General features: G+C 41.0%; 1 protein-coding gene and 1 long non-coding RNA gene across 8 annotated transcripts in view; both read right to left on the bottom strand.

The window, feature by feature from the left end:
- LOC148129044 (uncharacterized) overlaps nucleotides 1–14,818 on the bottom strand; it is an 84,745-nt gene that overhangs the window by 24,622 nt on the left and 45,305 nt on the right. The gene's annotated exons all lie outside the window — the stretch shown is intronic.
- LOC113424393 (zinc finger protein 688-like) lies at nucleotides 1,557–14,306 on the bottom strand. Of its 7 annotated transcripts, none has more exons than XM_087946854.1 (4): nucleotides 13,462–13,890; nucleotides 6,027–6,119; nucleotides 4,730–4,808; nucleotides 1,557–3,444 (listed from the first exon to the last, which is right to left on the bottom strand). In XM_087946854.1, the coding sequence occupies exons 1-4, from the start codon at nucleotides 13,582–13,584 to the stop codon at nucleotides 3,323–3,325; spliced, it is 417 nt and encodes a 138-aa protein (XP_087802980.1). In that variant the 5' UTR covers nucleotides 13,585–13,890; the 3' UTR covers nucleotides 1,557–3,322. The 7 variants fall into 7 exon arrangements, with proteins under 7 accessions (XP_087802980.1, XP_087802976.1, XP_087802974.1 ...); XM_087946850.1 differs by lacking the exons at nucleotides 1,557–3,444; nucleotides 4,730–4,808; nucleotides 6,027–6,119 and adding exons at nucleotides 9,813–12,383; nucleotides 13,087–13,214; nucleotides 14,153–14,306 and having other exon boundaries at nucleotides 13,462–13,532; XM_087946848.1 differs by lacking the exons at nucleotides 1,557–3,444; nucleotides 4,730–4,808; nucleotides 6,027–6,119 and adding exons at nucleotides 9,813–12,383; nucleotides 13,087–13,214; nucleotides 13,945–14,163 and having other exon boundaries at nucleotides 13,462–13,532.

The following is a 14,818-nucleotide window of genomic DNA, read 5'->3' on the forward strand; positions in this document are numbered from 1 at the left end:
ATAAATTCCAAAGTCTTTTATATCTTGTTTGTATCTGCTATGGATTTGTATATATAACCACTGATCAATTTTAAATCCCTGTTCCTGTAATTCTTGTCGAGTTTTTAATTTTCCTTGCGGATCTAATAGATCTTAATCATTTTTGTTATGTCCAAATTATTGGGGTGTACCATTGCCTCCATTGTTGATAGCCAGATCGGAATTTTTAGATAGTGTTTTTTGCATATTTTTTTCCAATTAATTAATAATGAGTCCCTAATGAGGTGTCTATGAAAGTAAGACTGCTTGGGTCTCCCCACTTCCATAAGAAGGCATGCCACCCTCTCTGGAGGTCATGCCCTTCTAATGCTAAAATTCTTTTGTTAAGTAAGTTCACCCAGTCTTTTAACCATAATAGAATAGCTGCCGAATAATATAATTCCCAATTTGGAAGGACTAGACCCCCTCTACTTTTCGCATCTTGTAAGGCCTTTACATTGATCCTGGGTTTTTCCCCCTGCCAAATAAATTTAAGTGTGATCTTATTTAATTCTTCAAAAAAAATTTTTGGCAACTTAATTGGGATTGTCTGGAATAAATAAATAAATTTTGGTAATATGTTCATTTTAATCGAGGCAATCCTGCCCAATAAGGAGAGCTGCAGCTTATTCCAGGATTCTAAATCTTTCTTTGTTTGTTGAAGTAGTTTATCATAATTGCTCTCTTTGAGTGATTTACCTTGTGGTGTTAACCATATTCCTAAATATTTGACCCTTTTTGTTACCTGTATCCCCATCATTGCTTCTAATTCTTCCTTCTGGTTTTCTGTTAAATTTTTGGTCATTAATTTCGTCTTTTTTCTATTAATTTTTAATCCTGCCACTGCGCCAAATCGTTCTAATTCTTTTATTAGATTATATCCTTTTTCCATGGGTTCCTCCAAAAAGAAAACCATATCGTCAGCAAACGCTTGTAGTTTATATTCTTCTGATTTGACCCTCACTCCTCTAATTTCAGAATTTTGTCTAACCCGTGTTAAGAGTGATTCTAGGGCAAAAATGAAAAGAAGAGGTGAGAGAGGGCAGCCAGCATAGGGCCTTCAGGCATGATATTCCCCTTAGAAAAAAAAATCGGGGCCGGCCAAAAGAGACCCCCACCGCGCGCCAAGAAATCGCCCGCCCGCCGCGCGCCGCCGCACGCTCCCGCCTGCCCTCGCACCGCCCGCCGCTCGCACCGCCCACTGCGCGCGCCCGCCGCTCGCCCGCCACTCGCCCGACCGCCGCTCGCACCGCCCGCCTGACCGCCGCTCGCACCGACCGCCGCGTCGCGCCGCTGCTCGCCCACCCTCGCACCGCCCGCCGCTCGCACCGCCCGCCGCACGCACCCGCCGCTCGCCCGCTCCTCGCACCGACCGCCGCTCGCACCGACCGCCGCGCGCGCGCGCCCACCCTGCACCGACCGCGCGCGCCGCCACTCGCACCGACCGCCGCTCGCCCGGGCTCCGCTCGCACCAACCGGGCGATTCCGAAAAAATTCGGAATTCCGATTTTAATCGGAAAAATATCATGCCTGGGCCTTTCACGTGTATGGGTGCACTGGTGTTCCAGAAGCTGAGCACTCTCGCAAAAACGTTTGCCGCACTTTGTACAAGCATAAGGTGTTTGCCCCATATGGAGGCACCAGTGCTGAGCCCGTTGGAACTTCAGAAGAAGCATTTGCTGCAAAAATTACAAGCACTGGGACGCTCCCCTGTGGGCATTCATTGCTGCCACAGGTTTGACAACTGGGTGAAGGCCCTGGGGAAGCCTGGACACTGGTAAAGTTTCTCCAGGTGGCGCATGAAGTCTGAACTGTAGCCAAAGCCCTTCTCACACTCCATGCACTTGTATGGTTGCTGGGCCCTGCTTGAGGAGACGGGGCTAGGTTTGGCAGGAAGTACCAGGATAAAATTGCCAACTCCGAGTCTGTCATGCTCCAGTTTCAGAGGAGGTCCCTCGGCCACCATCTGCTCGGGTTCTTCTCTTGATAACACCTTTTGGACAAGGAAGGCTCATTACCCACATTTTCTCCTGGCATCTGTTACAACAAGATAGTGGTTCAGGGACTGCACCAACCATTTTAACTAGAGAGTTGCAAATATTTCAAATTAGGTTTCAAAACATCCTTTTTCTGAGTAGGAAGCAGCTGAGTTGATAATTTCAGAGATGCTAGAATATTTCTAGAGTGATAGAACTAGCTCATATTACAGGTGAAAGAGGTCATTTCCAATCAGAATTGTTAGACTTGAAAAGTTTTGCACCCCCTATTTTTAACCATAATTTACTGCACAGACCATAAATGGCCTGTATAATGTTAATCCACAAACCATGGTTACTAAACTGAAGCCTGAATTACAGATAGCACTATGCCCAAAACAAACATGGCTTAGCGTGGTGTGTCAACTTGAGATATCTGAAGTTCCAAAAGTAACAGCAAAACAAAAGGAATCTTATGAAAGCAAAGGCAGATAAGTTCACTTATTGCTAATGTTAGATGAAAACATAGCCTGCAAATAGCCACTTATGTTTTGTATTTGTACACTTGCTTAATTAAGACCAGCATTGGCTATAATACAGATAGTCCTTGATAAGCAATAGCAATTAGGACCGCAATTTCCATTGCTAAACAATGCAGCTGTAAACTGTGACATAACCACATCACTTAGTGACAGAAATCAATTGCCATTGTTAACCAAACCCCACTGGCCATTAGGCAAGGATCCAACTTGAACCAAACCATTCATGGATAGTCCCTCCCAGTCTTGAGCCTCAACAAGGTAAGGGACTGCCTCCTCTTGAACACCTGTCTATCTCTCCCCCCCCATCTCTGTCCTTATGGACACCTTGCATATTGGTATCACTTGGCATCAGTGGTGGTACTAGTACCGGGGTTAAAGTAGAGGCTAGGGGATTCAGTCAGCTGCCATGATCCTCAAACCTCTCCTGCACTGTCCCTGCTGCCAAGGAAGACCAGTGTACCCAGCAGCCAATAGAACAGAGATCAGGGGGAAATAAGTGGCAGGGATGAGTTGAAGTGCCCCTGCAAGTCATAAGTGTGGCAGGATTCAAAGTGATCAAATTTTGATCACCTGACATGGAGGTGTTGCAAGGGCCATAATTTCAGCCAGTGGGCATAAGTGCTATTAATTTAATGCTGCTGTAACTTCAAATGCTTGCTGAATGGTCATTAAGAACTACCTATATGATAAGCTTGAACAGAATGAGCTTTCTAATGCAGACCTGATCTAGCAGACAGAGCCAATTGGTTAATTTATGGATCTCAGCATTGCGCAGTTAAAAATAACTCACCAAGTTAAGCGTGCTAATCCAATCACTGAGATAATGATACTTTTCTCCACCAGAATATCTGTCAGATGTGGAACCAATTTCCAGATTCTTTCAATCAGTACAGCCACTGCTTCACAAACTGGAGGAATTGAAAAAGAAAAAATATTCTCTTCATGAATGAGCTACAAATGACCAGTGGAACAGAGGAGGGGGAAAGATCATAGATAACATCAACCCATAATCTAATTTTGGCTTAACCATGAATATAAATCCAACAATAGTGATTTATTTAAATGGCAAGGTCAAAGTATAAATGCAGTCACAGCATTATGCACTGGTAAATATTCTGATTCAGTGGATTGGGTCATACTTAGTTAGAATGAGTGCAACTTCAATTACTCGTGAATAAGATGCTACAGTATTACATTTCAGTTAATTAATCTCAAGCAAGAATAAACCACTAGCTATAATTGGCCTATGTGGAAGTCTCATTTGAAATAAGATTTAGTCTCACAATTGCATTCACAGTTAATATTTTGAGAATCTGTCCACTTCTCTCTTTAATAGAAATGGACGGCTTGTACCCAAAAGGTGGTAGAACTTTACACATTGAAACTGAGAACCAAGCAGGACTATTGACATAGGGAGAGTAGCATATTTGTAATGACAACAGTTGGCACCAAACCAGCCTGGTTTGCCAACAAGTGGTAAAGAACTTTGGATTTGAAAAATATCATTACTTTACACAGAGTACCTGCAATGTGATTGCTCTAAACATTGATGTGCCTGGTGACATCTGCCTTATCTCCAACTATTTTTCTTTTTCTTTTTTTAAATATGTTTAATTAAATTAAGTAGTACAAGATGCATGTCAATTCTGGGCCCCATAGAGATCCAAATGATACTTTTGGGGGGATGGGAGAAAATGCTATGAAACTATAAACAAAAATTGTAGCTGACAATGGGATTGAAAATATTTTAGGTAACAGCAGAAATATCCCAGGAAAAGTGTCAGAAAATAATGTTACAATTTTGTCTTTTGTCTAAATGGGTAATTTACTCACATCTGCCAACATAGCAACTGCTGAGAGTATTGTGACCCATTCTCAAAAGTTCAAACATTCCCACCAGCTCAAAAAAGTCAGGAAACTTTGTAGTAATGGTTTGGTTTGGTTCTATATGCCATCCAAATTGGAAACTTGGCATAAGATTAAATGGAAGCCCACTAACCATAATTTGAAATTATGAAAATTAGATGTAAACCCAAGTCTGTTGCCAGTAGTTTACTAAATCAGACACATGCCAAAATGCCATCTACTCACCCCCTCTGTAATTCTAGCCCAATCACCTCTTCCCATTTGTTTTTTAAAAAATCGTCCTTTATTACAGAGGTTCTCAAACAATGAATTCCACAGGGGACACACTTTCAATTTTGAGGAGAGCTGCACTTCCTTCACCAGGATACCAAACATCTTTGCCAAGCTTCAGGTGCTGAATTGGGGCCTGTAGTAGAGACAAGCATTGGGCCAGCGAGCTTTGCAGTTGTAGCATTGAATTCTGGAGCACTCCCTAACTTGGCCTTGCAAGTATTGTGATGCCTAGTTTCATCTTCCCACTTTTCCAGGGTTTTGTCATTGTGGAAGGGGAGGACTGCCATGCTGAATCCTAGCACAGAGCCTGTGGGCCCATTCCAGGCATCCTGAGCATGACAACCTTCCAATGTGAGGTGTCACCTTCCTCCAAGAAGTAGAAGAGGTTCAACCCTCAGACTGCCTAGACCAGACTCAGCAGCAGGACTTAGCATAACATGGCCCAGGAAGAAGGCAAAAGCCTCTAAAGCAGAGTTGTCAAACTCGCAACCATACATTGCTGTCATGTGATATATCACAACTTTTTCCCTTTTGCTAAACTGGAGTTGGGCATGACACTCCTGCTCTAAAAGTCCAGAGAATAAGTTATGATAGTAATCCAAATTAGATGTACTGGTTGGCATATTTACTTCTGGATCACTACTTGAAAATACAACAGTGGCTTGTCCAGGCAGACCAGGGGTGAAATTCAACCACCTTGGCCCAGCTCAGGAGAGGGTAGGGACGATTTGAATCAGTAAAAAAATCGGCCCTGGTTGCTATTACTATTATACCAAGCCATGCTCACAGCCATGCCCACAAAGCCGGAAGGGAAAATTTTTGAATTTCACCCCAAGATAGATCCATCAGAATGCAGTCTGAAATTCTTTATTTTTTTTTAATTCCTGGGGTGGGGAGTTTGCCACACAAAGCCATTAATTATTTTAGAGGGGTCAAAGCATTATACTATCTGAGAACTCTTAAGATATATGAGAAAGACAATGGTAATGCAATAATTCCTTCTTTAACTAGTCAACATAGCACATCATTTATCATTATCAGTTAACAACCACTATTGTAACAATGGAATAAAATGTCAAAACTTTATGAATAATCTAAAACCAAAAATAGCTAAATGAAAAAGTAGGGTGCCCCCCTCCCAAATATTTTATCTCTCCAGAGGAACATATAGGGAAAAAATCCAGAAATATTTGATTGTTTTAGTTATGTCTTTCTTTTAAATATGTGAAGATATGACTTTCCTTTTAACACATTCCGCTGCAACCAGACTTCCAAACCAATATGGATTAAGAACCACCCAAAATATATAAAATTTCCCAAGTTCAAAAACTTAGAATTCAGATTACCTTACCAAAGAAAATGAGGGTTGTATAGTGTCCATCCTGCATGACATCCTTCTATCAAGGCAGGGATTCTGCATTTCCAATGGCATAAAAGGCTGGGCCTAAATGAAGGTATGGATAAGAGTGAGTTTATGTATTTACAGACGAAGTGTTACCTACAAATGGATTTGTAGTTAGTATCCAGATAGCATGGATAATATTTCATAAAATCAAAAATAGTATCATATAAATTATGGCAATTAATTCATTCAAATTCAAGAACTGGCTGAAAGGTTTTGACAAAGATTACATACTACCAGCTATGTTTTATTAATCTAAATGAGTAGGAATCCATCAATTCCCCTTTCTTTGCCACTCTCAGACTGATGGTTTCCAGTCCTACTAGGGACAAATTTTGTGCTTTTTTTTTCTGCCTGTCCTTTCTTTGTGGATTATTTTTAAAAGAAAATATTAGTGTCAAGAAATCACGGAAGGGCTAAGAGGATAAAATCTGTATCTTGCATAAAGTTTCACAAATGGGACAGGATAAAAGCACCATTAGATTTCATGCCACTCCCTGAACTTTACCAAAATGGAATCAGAAGTAAACCTTTTACAGGTAGTAAAGCTTTTGAACCCAACATTTCCATTGCTAAGATAGACATTTTTTAAGAGGCAGTTAAGTGAGTTTTCCCCATTTTACCACTTTTTTGCCACAGTTATTAAGTGAACCACTGTGGTTGTTTAGTAACACAATTGTGAAGTGAATCTGGTTTCCCCATTGACTTTGCTTGTCAAAAGGTAGCAAAAGGTGATCATGATTCTGGGACACCGCAACCATCATAAATATGAGTCTGTTGCCAGATTGCATCTGAATTTTGATAATGTGACCACGGGGATGCTGTAATGGTCATAAGTGTGAAAAATGGTCACAAGTCACTTTTTTTTCAGTGCTGTTTAACTTTGAATAATCACTAAATTGCTGAGGTCAAGTAATACTTGTACTTAATTCAGCCCTGGATTCCCCAAAACAATCCTGTCTCCCGTTCAACTGATGGCAAGCTACCATTAGGGAGGTTACACACAGTACATCTTTGGATCCAGAAATTTATCTGGTCCTAATCTGAAATGATTGTGATTAGAAACATGAGGATGCATTTAGTGGATTAAAGAGAGGACATCTGAATACAATAGAATTCTTTATTGGCCAAGTGTGATTGGACACACAAGGAATGTCTTCTGTGCATAAGCTCTCAGCATATATAAGAACTACAAGTGATAAATCATGATCATAGTCATTGTAAAGATACATTCATTATAAATCATAAGATATAACACTTAGTGATAGTCATAGGATTTGGACATAAACCTGCCCTGGGCCTCATCTTTGCCTTCAAAGCTGTACCTTGATTTCCTTTGAGATAAGGGAAAGCTACCTTCAATTTGTAATGATGGGATAAAAAGATGGGACTCTGCACTCACTCAACAGCAGTTTTTTTGTTTTAAAAAAGCTTGATTTCCTGGCCACAGCTTAAAGGCTCTGTAGCTGATGAATGGCAAGTGTTTCTGGAGTGTGATGGAAAGATGAAGAATTTCCTGTATTAAAGTAGGGTTTCTCAATCTTACCAACTTTATGATGTGTGGTCTTCATAAAGAGAATCCCCCTAAATTCCCCAACCAGTGTTCATATTGGGGAATTCTGAGAGTTGGAAGTTTTTAAGGTTGAGAAATCCCATCTCAATGCAGGGTGATTTTCTCTGCTATTATAGATCCGACAGCCCTGCATCCTCTGTCTTAACATTTTTATCCATCCTTGAGAGCACAGAGCGTATGCACAACACTTGGCCCCTCCTCCAAACGCTCCGCTTCTAGCCTCATTTCTCCGTTCAAATATGGCTTGGTTTTGAGACCTCCTAACTCCAAACCACGAGGGGAGGTCGGGTTTCGCTCAGAATCTGCGTTGGAAATGATTTAGGGAGGGACCGCAAGAGGAAATGGCGGGAATTGAACCATTTGTAGCCAAGAATCGGAAGAGCAAACCGCTCTAGCTACAGGCAAGAGCGGAACCTGGGTTGATCCATGGTTTTAACCCTTGCTGTTCTCCATAAATATATTTCAAGGAAAACTAGAGGTGCGACTAGAGCAAGTTGTCTTTCCCAATCTGCAGATTGGGGAACTGTTCTTCAAATAAGCGGATTCTATTTACTCTCTTTGTTTCCCTGGTTTCTTCGACCCGTGTGCCTATTTCTGAAGCATCAGAGCAAAAGGGAGCATTTTTTTAAAAAAAAACTTGGGATTTTTTTTTTAAAAGAAACTTCCTGAGCAAATGGCAGATTTGTTTCTTGACCCATGCGATTTATACTATCTCCATGAATGCAATAAAGTTTGCTTTTGCTTCACCGGACGTGTTATATTTACTCGGAGGTAATCATGGTTTTATAGAAAAAGATGTTATATTTGAAAAAAACAAGTACTAAACTTCACCTTTAATACATGAATACACACATACACCCAGTTATTTTGCATAGAGTTGACTCTTAGCAACAATATCTCTCTACAGAGTGATGGCTTCCACAGTGTGCCCCCCACCCCTTCATTGTAACTAAGTCCAGCCATCCTACTGGGATCAACAAGTAATAAATATTTTTCATTTCCCAAACTGAAATCCTGGACAAGGGCTGCAGAATATTGTGGAAATTGACGTGGTCAACAGGTAACATGGAAACATGGTCTGTTCTTTAAAAGACAAGTTATTCCAAAGAGGGAGAAAAAAAATTAGTATATGTACTTTTTTCCTATGCACCCATAACCAAGTACTTTGACAATGATTAGTTGTTTTCCTACAGCAGAAGTATCCAACCTTGACTAAGACTTGTGGGTTTCAATTCCCAGAATTCCTCAGCCATCAAGGTTGGATACCTCCCCCACTTGTGTATGCATAATTGCTTTGGAGTAGGTCACATCAGAGTTAATGAGTCTACTTTTATTGGGAGAGGTTATTTTATGAATTCCTAAAGCTTTGGATCAAAATTCTGACCAACTCTTACCATTAAATTAATGATCGAGGGTGATGGTGGTATATTTCAAAACATGTGAAAGGCATATATTTTTATCCTTTGAGTTTAAAGAGACATAATCACATGTTCTTATCTCACCACACACAATGTATTTATTAGAAAAAAAAGCTGTCCCAGCACACAAAATATTAAAACTACACCCCACATTATTTACAGAGTTGGTTTTATTATAGAAAGAGAAATAAGAAAATTTATATTTAATATATACTAAGATGAGATTTGTCATCTTCATTACAAGTACAGAAAGACTGTTAAGTAATGAAAAACAGCAATTATAGCTCTTATCTCAATTGTGGCTGAGTTTCAAAAAGCCAGACTTATTAAATGGCTACAAAGAGCAGGAATATCTCTAAGTTATGAGATGTTTTATGAAATATTGCCCACAGAATAATCAGTGCAAAGTCCTTCTGTTTTTGCCATTAAAGAGAACTTCTTGACAAGGCATTTTTTAAAATAATTTGTTCTAAATATTTTGTTTCAGATGAGGAAGAAAATTAAATGCAATACTTTGATGATGTGAGTAATTTGCATTCATATTCTATTTTTCCTGGCTTTTTTCAGTTGTGTCTATTTGTTTTACTCGATTGCTAACTGCTTTGGGTAGAAAATCCAGATACAAATCTTGTAAAAAAAAACACACACACAATACTGCAGGCCGTCACTTAAAAACAAGTCTACAAATGCTTTCATGCAATTCTTTGAAATTTAATTCTTTTTTTAGTGAAATCAGACAAAGGGTCAGATTGTAGCGAGAGATTTATTGATGAAGAAACATAAATGGCTGATAATTGGAAAAAGCTTCTAAAGCTACAAAAATGGTACAATAGATTATCACATAAAACAAAGCAGGAATGGGTTTTATTTAATTTTGCTAGTTCTGATAGTTACACTTATGTAAATTATCTTCAAAGAGATGATCTCTACATATGTTGAATTTTAATTGCCATAATTTCCAGCTATCATTGTTTTGGAAAAACATGGAAGAAATAATCTGCATTATGTTGACAAAAGATGACTTACATGTGGCTCATGCAGTTAAGAGACAGGCTTTGCAGACATATTCAGAGATCCTATTTAACCCTAAATAAATGTAGACATGTTCAACCTTTTTTCTATTCAGAATGCCACTTAGCTAAAGCAAAAAACTGAAGATAAATCAGGAGGAGCAGAATTAGCACAGGAGATACTGCTTTAATATCCCATAATTCTGGGTTTTTTAAAAAGACAGACCAGACTTCAGATGTCTTGCTTTGTAAGCTTTAGCCCACACTTTCTTCTTCTCTTTTAAATTAAAACACAGAGGAAATGTATTTTTTGGGGGTAATGAACTGAGGAGGGGGTATATCCTTCAAACATTTCAAAAAGAAGTTATTAATTATGACTTAAATTGCTATCCCACTTCCTAATTAACACCACAGGCCCAGATGAGGCTCACAGTCATACAACAGAGAAAATAGCTAACAATTACAGTAACAGCCACTTAAAAATGGTAGTAAAAACGGGAAACAACTAGATTAAAGGGATTGTTTACAAAATGGCAGAGCACTGATATGAAGAGATCAGGAGTTGCTGGTATTCACATTTTCCCCATCTTGTGTTCTTTCACTTTTAAAATGCTTTGTGAATCTTTAAGAATTACTTAGCCCAATTACTTGCCCAAGAAAGGAGAACAAATGATAAGAGAGGATGATTCCACAATGTCACTAGTACTGTCTGTTTGGTATATCAGGATGTGTAATCATGTTTCAGGCATTCTCCAAATAACTAACATTGAAAAGAGTAGTAGGAACTCAGAAATGATGAACTGCGGTAGGTGTACTTGGTAAATTCAATGTTCAGCATTGTGGAAACTGAATTGCTTTTTTGAAGATACATAATTCTGTACCTTTATTGTGGCCTGGTGGGCAGCATCCTCGCAACTCAGTTACCCTAAGCTTCCCATAATTTTCAGTAAGATTCTTTCTCCAACCACAGTCTTTCATGGAGCAGAATGTATGATGGAAAAGATTGACCATCGGTGCTGGGAAGCTGGACTTGTAGAGGCATATCAGAGAACAGGGATTTAATCCAGTAATATAACTTCCAGGTAGGCCTGATTCATCCTTGTTCTTGCATATAGACATACATTCTGGATCTTTATTTAGCTGAGAGTTTTACTTTTCACTTGTTCAAGTGTCATATCAAAATTCACTATGCAGCAGCGTGTCTATCCATAAGCAAGCAAGTTAAGGCAAAATATGCACAAGACTTCTTTTCATTATAATTACAAAAATCTAAATTGAGTTCTTGAAGTCTGCCTTCCCAGTGCAAAACTACGTGGTCAATTGGTTCTCTGTATTGATTTTTTAAAAACTATGTGCATGTGTGTGTGAGAGAAGGAGAGATGGAGAATTTTGGTGGTACTTGCAGATAGGCTTGTGGGTCCAACTTTCTAAGGTGGGCACTTATAAGGTCTCACAAGCATCATGTGAGTTTTCTGATGAGTGCTAAGACCAGACCTTTGTCGGAAACTCTTCCCACATTCCATGCAACGGAACGGTTTCTCTCCTGTGTGGATTCTCTGGTGGATGGTGAGGTGTGAGTTGACGCTGAAGGTCTTGCCACATTCATCACATTTATAAGGCCTCTCCCCTGTATGAATCCTCTGGTGAAGAATGAGGGTGGAGCTCTGGCTGAACCTTTTCCCACACACCTGGCATTCATAGGGTTTCTCTCCCGTATGGATGCGTTGGTGTTTGGTCAGATGGGAGCTAACGGAAAAGCTCTTCCCACAATCTGTGCACTTGTATGGCTTCTCTCCTGTATGGATGCGGCGGTGGAGGACAAGTGTGGAGCTCTGGCTAAAACTTTTTCCACAGTCGTTGCACTCGTAGGGCTTTTCACCAGTGTGAGTTCTCCGATGAATTGTGAGGTGGGAGCTGACGCCAAAGCTTTTCCCACAATCAGAGCAGGGATATTGCTTATCAGCAGAGAGGAGAGATCTCTTAGGCTGGGCAAGGGTTTGCTGAGTCTGGGCAAGGGTTTGCTGAGTCTGGGCAAGGATTTGCTGAGTCTGGGCAAGACTTTCTCCACACTGGATGCACAGGCTGGGCCCAGGCCCTATATGAATTCCACGGGGTGGGATGGTGTTGTTGTCTTTTGTCACTGGGGGAAGAAGAGGTGGCTTGACCCATCCTTTTTCTGCCTCTTCACTCAGCTGTCCAGCTGAAGGTTGTCCCCCATAAGCAGAGCCCTCAGGCCGCCCATGGACTTGCTTCTGCATACCCTCAGGCCCTCCCGGCTGTGAATTTGAATTCATGGTTCCTCCGTCTGCCAAAAGAAAGAGAGTGAAGCGAGCAGTGGTGGTGGGGAAGTTACAGCTATCCATGCTGTATTATTCTAAGAAAGGTAGTGGATACTTTACCAGGCTGCAGGTTTATTTTTTAGTTGTATTGCCCATCCCAGGCTCTGTGGAAGAACTGGATCAGAAATTATTTAAAAATACCTCTCTCCTCTGCTAATGTTATCATGTAGACACCTTATAGGCTTTCATATCCAAATCTGAGCTGTGACACAGAAGATGACACAAACAGAAAGTGCTAACCCTTTTTGCCAGTTTCTGACATTTGGTAACTAACCAGCAGAAGTCTATTAAATTCCACCAGCGTGCTTGAAATGATTTAGAAGCTATGAACTTATATAAATATACAGGGGCAAAAAATATGCTCATGTTTATTTTTTCTCCTATCACCACATAGGACAACCATGAGCTTAGTTTCTTTTAAGTACTCATAATAAACAGGCACATGAAGATGATTTTACTGGAGACACATTTGTGGACATAGTATAATGCAATTTTCCAGGTTACAAGACTCTGTCCTGCCTGATGAATAATTCTGTTTTTCAAAGGCTTAACATTTTCTGAAATAAATAAAAACTAATGCAATATGCTAATTCATTTTGGGATTCTCAGTTCAAAATAGCCTCAGTATTTTAATTTAAAAAGAAAAGAAAGAAAAATAAAAGTCCTTACCTAGCGACAGTAGAGTCCCAAAATTGTCCTGCACAATGTCCCTGTAGACAGGTCTCTGGCATGGGTCCAGAAGGGCCCATTGTATCTCAGCAAAATACATCAGTCACTTCTGCAGGAGGCTCTGGCCTCTGAAAGAATAATTTTCCCTGCTCAGAAGTCAAAACTAACTCTGTTGTCCTATAATGAGATGGGCCTTTCAGTCACAGTACTAAAAAGCCTAATTTCACACTTGTTGGCCTTTGGTTTGCCAGCCTTATAAAGTGAAGAATGTACTAGTTGTTGGATTCCAACTCCAATCAACCCCAGTCAGCATTACTGATGGCCAGGGATATTGGGAATTGTAGTCCGTGCCAATCCTACAACAGTCCTACTTACCTGTCTTGCTGCACTTCCTAGCACTCTGTTAAGATCGTCTGGAAATTCAACAGGTGAAGCTTTTCCTGGCCCTGGAAGAATTGTTAGGAGGAAAACTCCATCAACTGAATTTCTGCAAAGCATGTGGGCTATAGTAACACTCAAGCCCTTTCAGAGAGGAGTGTGTAGAGATTTCCCTGCTCATCCATGCATCCTTAAGATCTGCATTCTCCCGTCCTCGAAGCTTTATTGCTGTTATAGCTTCACCCTCCTAACCCAGGTCTCTTGTTTATGAGCCTAGGGAGCCCTCGGATTTTCACACCATCAAGAAAGGGGAAGGGGTGGGGGGACACACTCAACTGTTGTTTGAAAAAGGCGCTGGACAAAGTGCCGTGCCTTGCCTCCTCTCGTTTGTGATAGGTTTTTTTCTTCTTCTCCTCCCTCCCTCCCCCTCACCGAGGAAGTTGCCTGGCTGGACTTTGGCCAGTGCCCACTCCCAATCACCTCGAGTTACCAAGACGAATCTGACTCCTAGAGCTGCCGACCTAAAAATCTCGCCTATCAAAGGAAGAATAAATAAAGGCGAGACTCTGCGCTTCCCGATTTGGTACAGTTCAGCGGTTTGCTGGCGCTCGGGCTGGGTCGATTCCGGGAGGCTGCTACGAAAGCAGAAGAAACAGCAACAACAGGACTCGTTCTCTCTGGTTCTGACCTGGGAAGTTCAGCCCCCAAAATCGTCAGCGGCAACGGGAGCTGCAGTAGCAGCAGCAGCGGCAGCCAAAGAAAAGGAGAACAGCCGCTTCGCTCTCTCTCTCTCTCTCGCTCTCTCTCTTTTTTGACAATGGCCAGAGCCCTCTAGCGGCATCGCCTCTGCCTTGCATACGGAACAAGCCCAGAGCAGGGCGGCCGGAGGCCTTCCGACCAGTCTCGGGGACCCCCTCAAGAAGAGAGTGTGTGTGAGAGAAATCCCATAGAAAGGGTTGAAGCAAACTCTTTGCCGCTATTGTTGCCTGCTCCTCTCACATACATGCGAGATAAACGGCGCCTATCCAAACTGAATGAAGCCAGATGCAAAAAGGTTGCGTTTTGTGGGGGGCTCATGAGGGAATCTAGTCATTGGTTGCATCGATAGAAGATGACCGATCAATCATTACAGTTTGTTAATCAATGGGGCTGGGGCTGTTTATTCATTCTCTACACTTCAACCAAGTTTTAAGGGCTGTGGTGTGTCAGTCTAACAAAAAGCATTGGTGTCTTGGGGTTCCAGGAAGTAGTTTGTACTTGCATGCTCCAGCCTCAAAGTTTGATTAAAATGTGGATATGATAGGAGTAAGATAGTGATATTCTTGCATGTATTAGCCAGATTCTTTGGTAAATT

This window comes from Notechis scutatus, chromosome Z (assembly GCF_049901735.1).
Source record: "Notechis scutatus isolate UNSWTSFEM ecotype Mainland chromosome Z, rNotScu1.2, whole genome shotgun sequence".
In the NCBI taxonomy this organism is placed as follows: domain Eukaryota; kingdom Metazoa; phylum Chordata; class Lepidosauria; order Squamata; family Elapidae; genus Notechis; species Notechis scutatus.

Excerpts from the sequence above, each read along its gene's own strand:
- LOC113424393 (XM_087946850.1), bottom strand. The coding sequence starts at position 13,186 with ATGTATTTTGCTGAGATACAATGGGCCCTTCTGGACCCATGCCAGAGA. Across the intron at positions 12,384-13,086 it reads TGGGACTCTACTGTCGCTAG|ACGGAGGAACCATGAATTCA; the intron begins GTAAGGACTTTT and ends TTCTTTTGGCAG.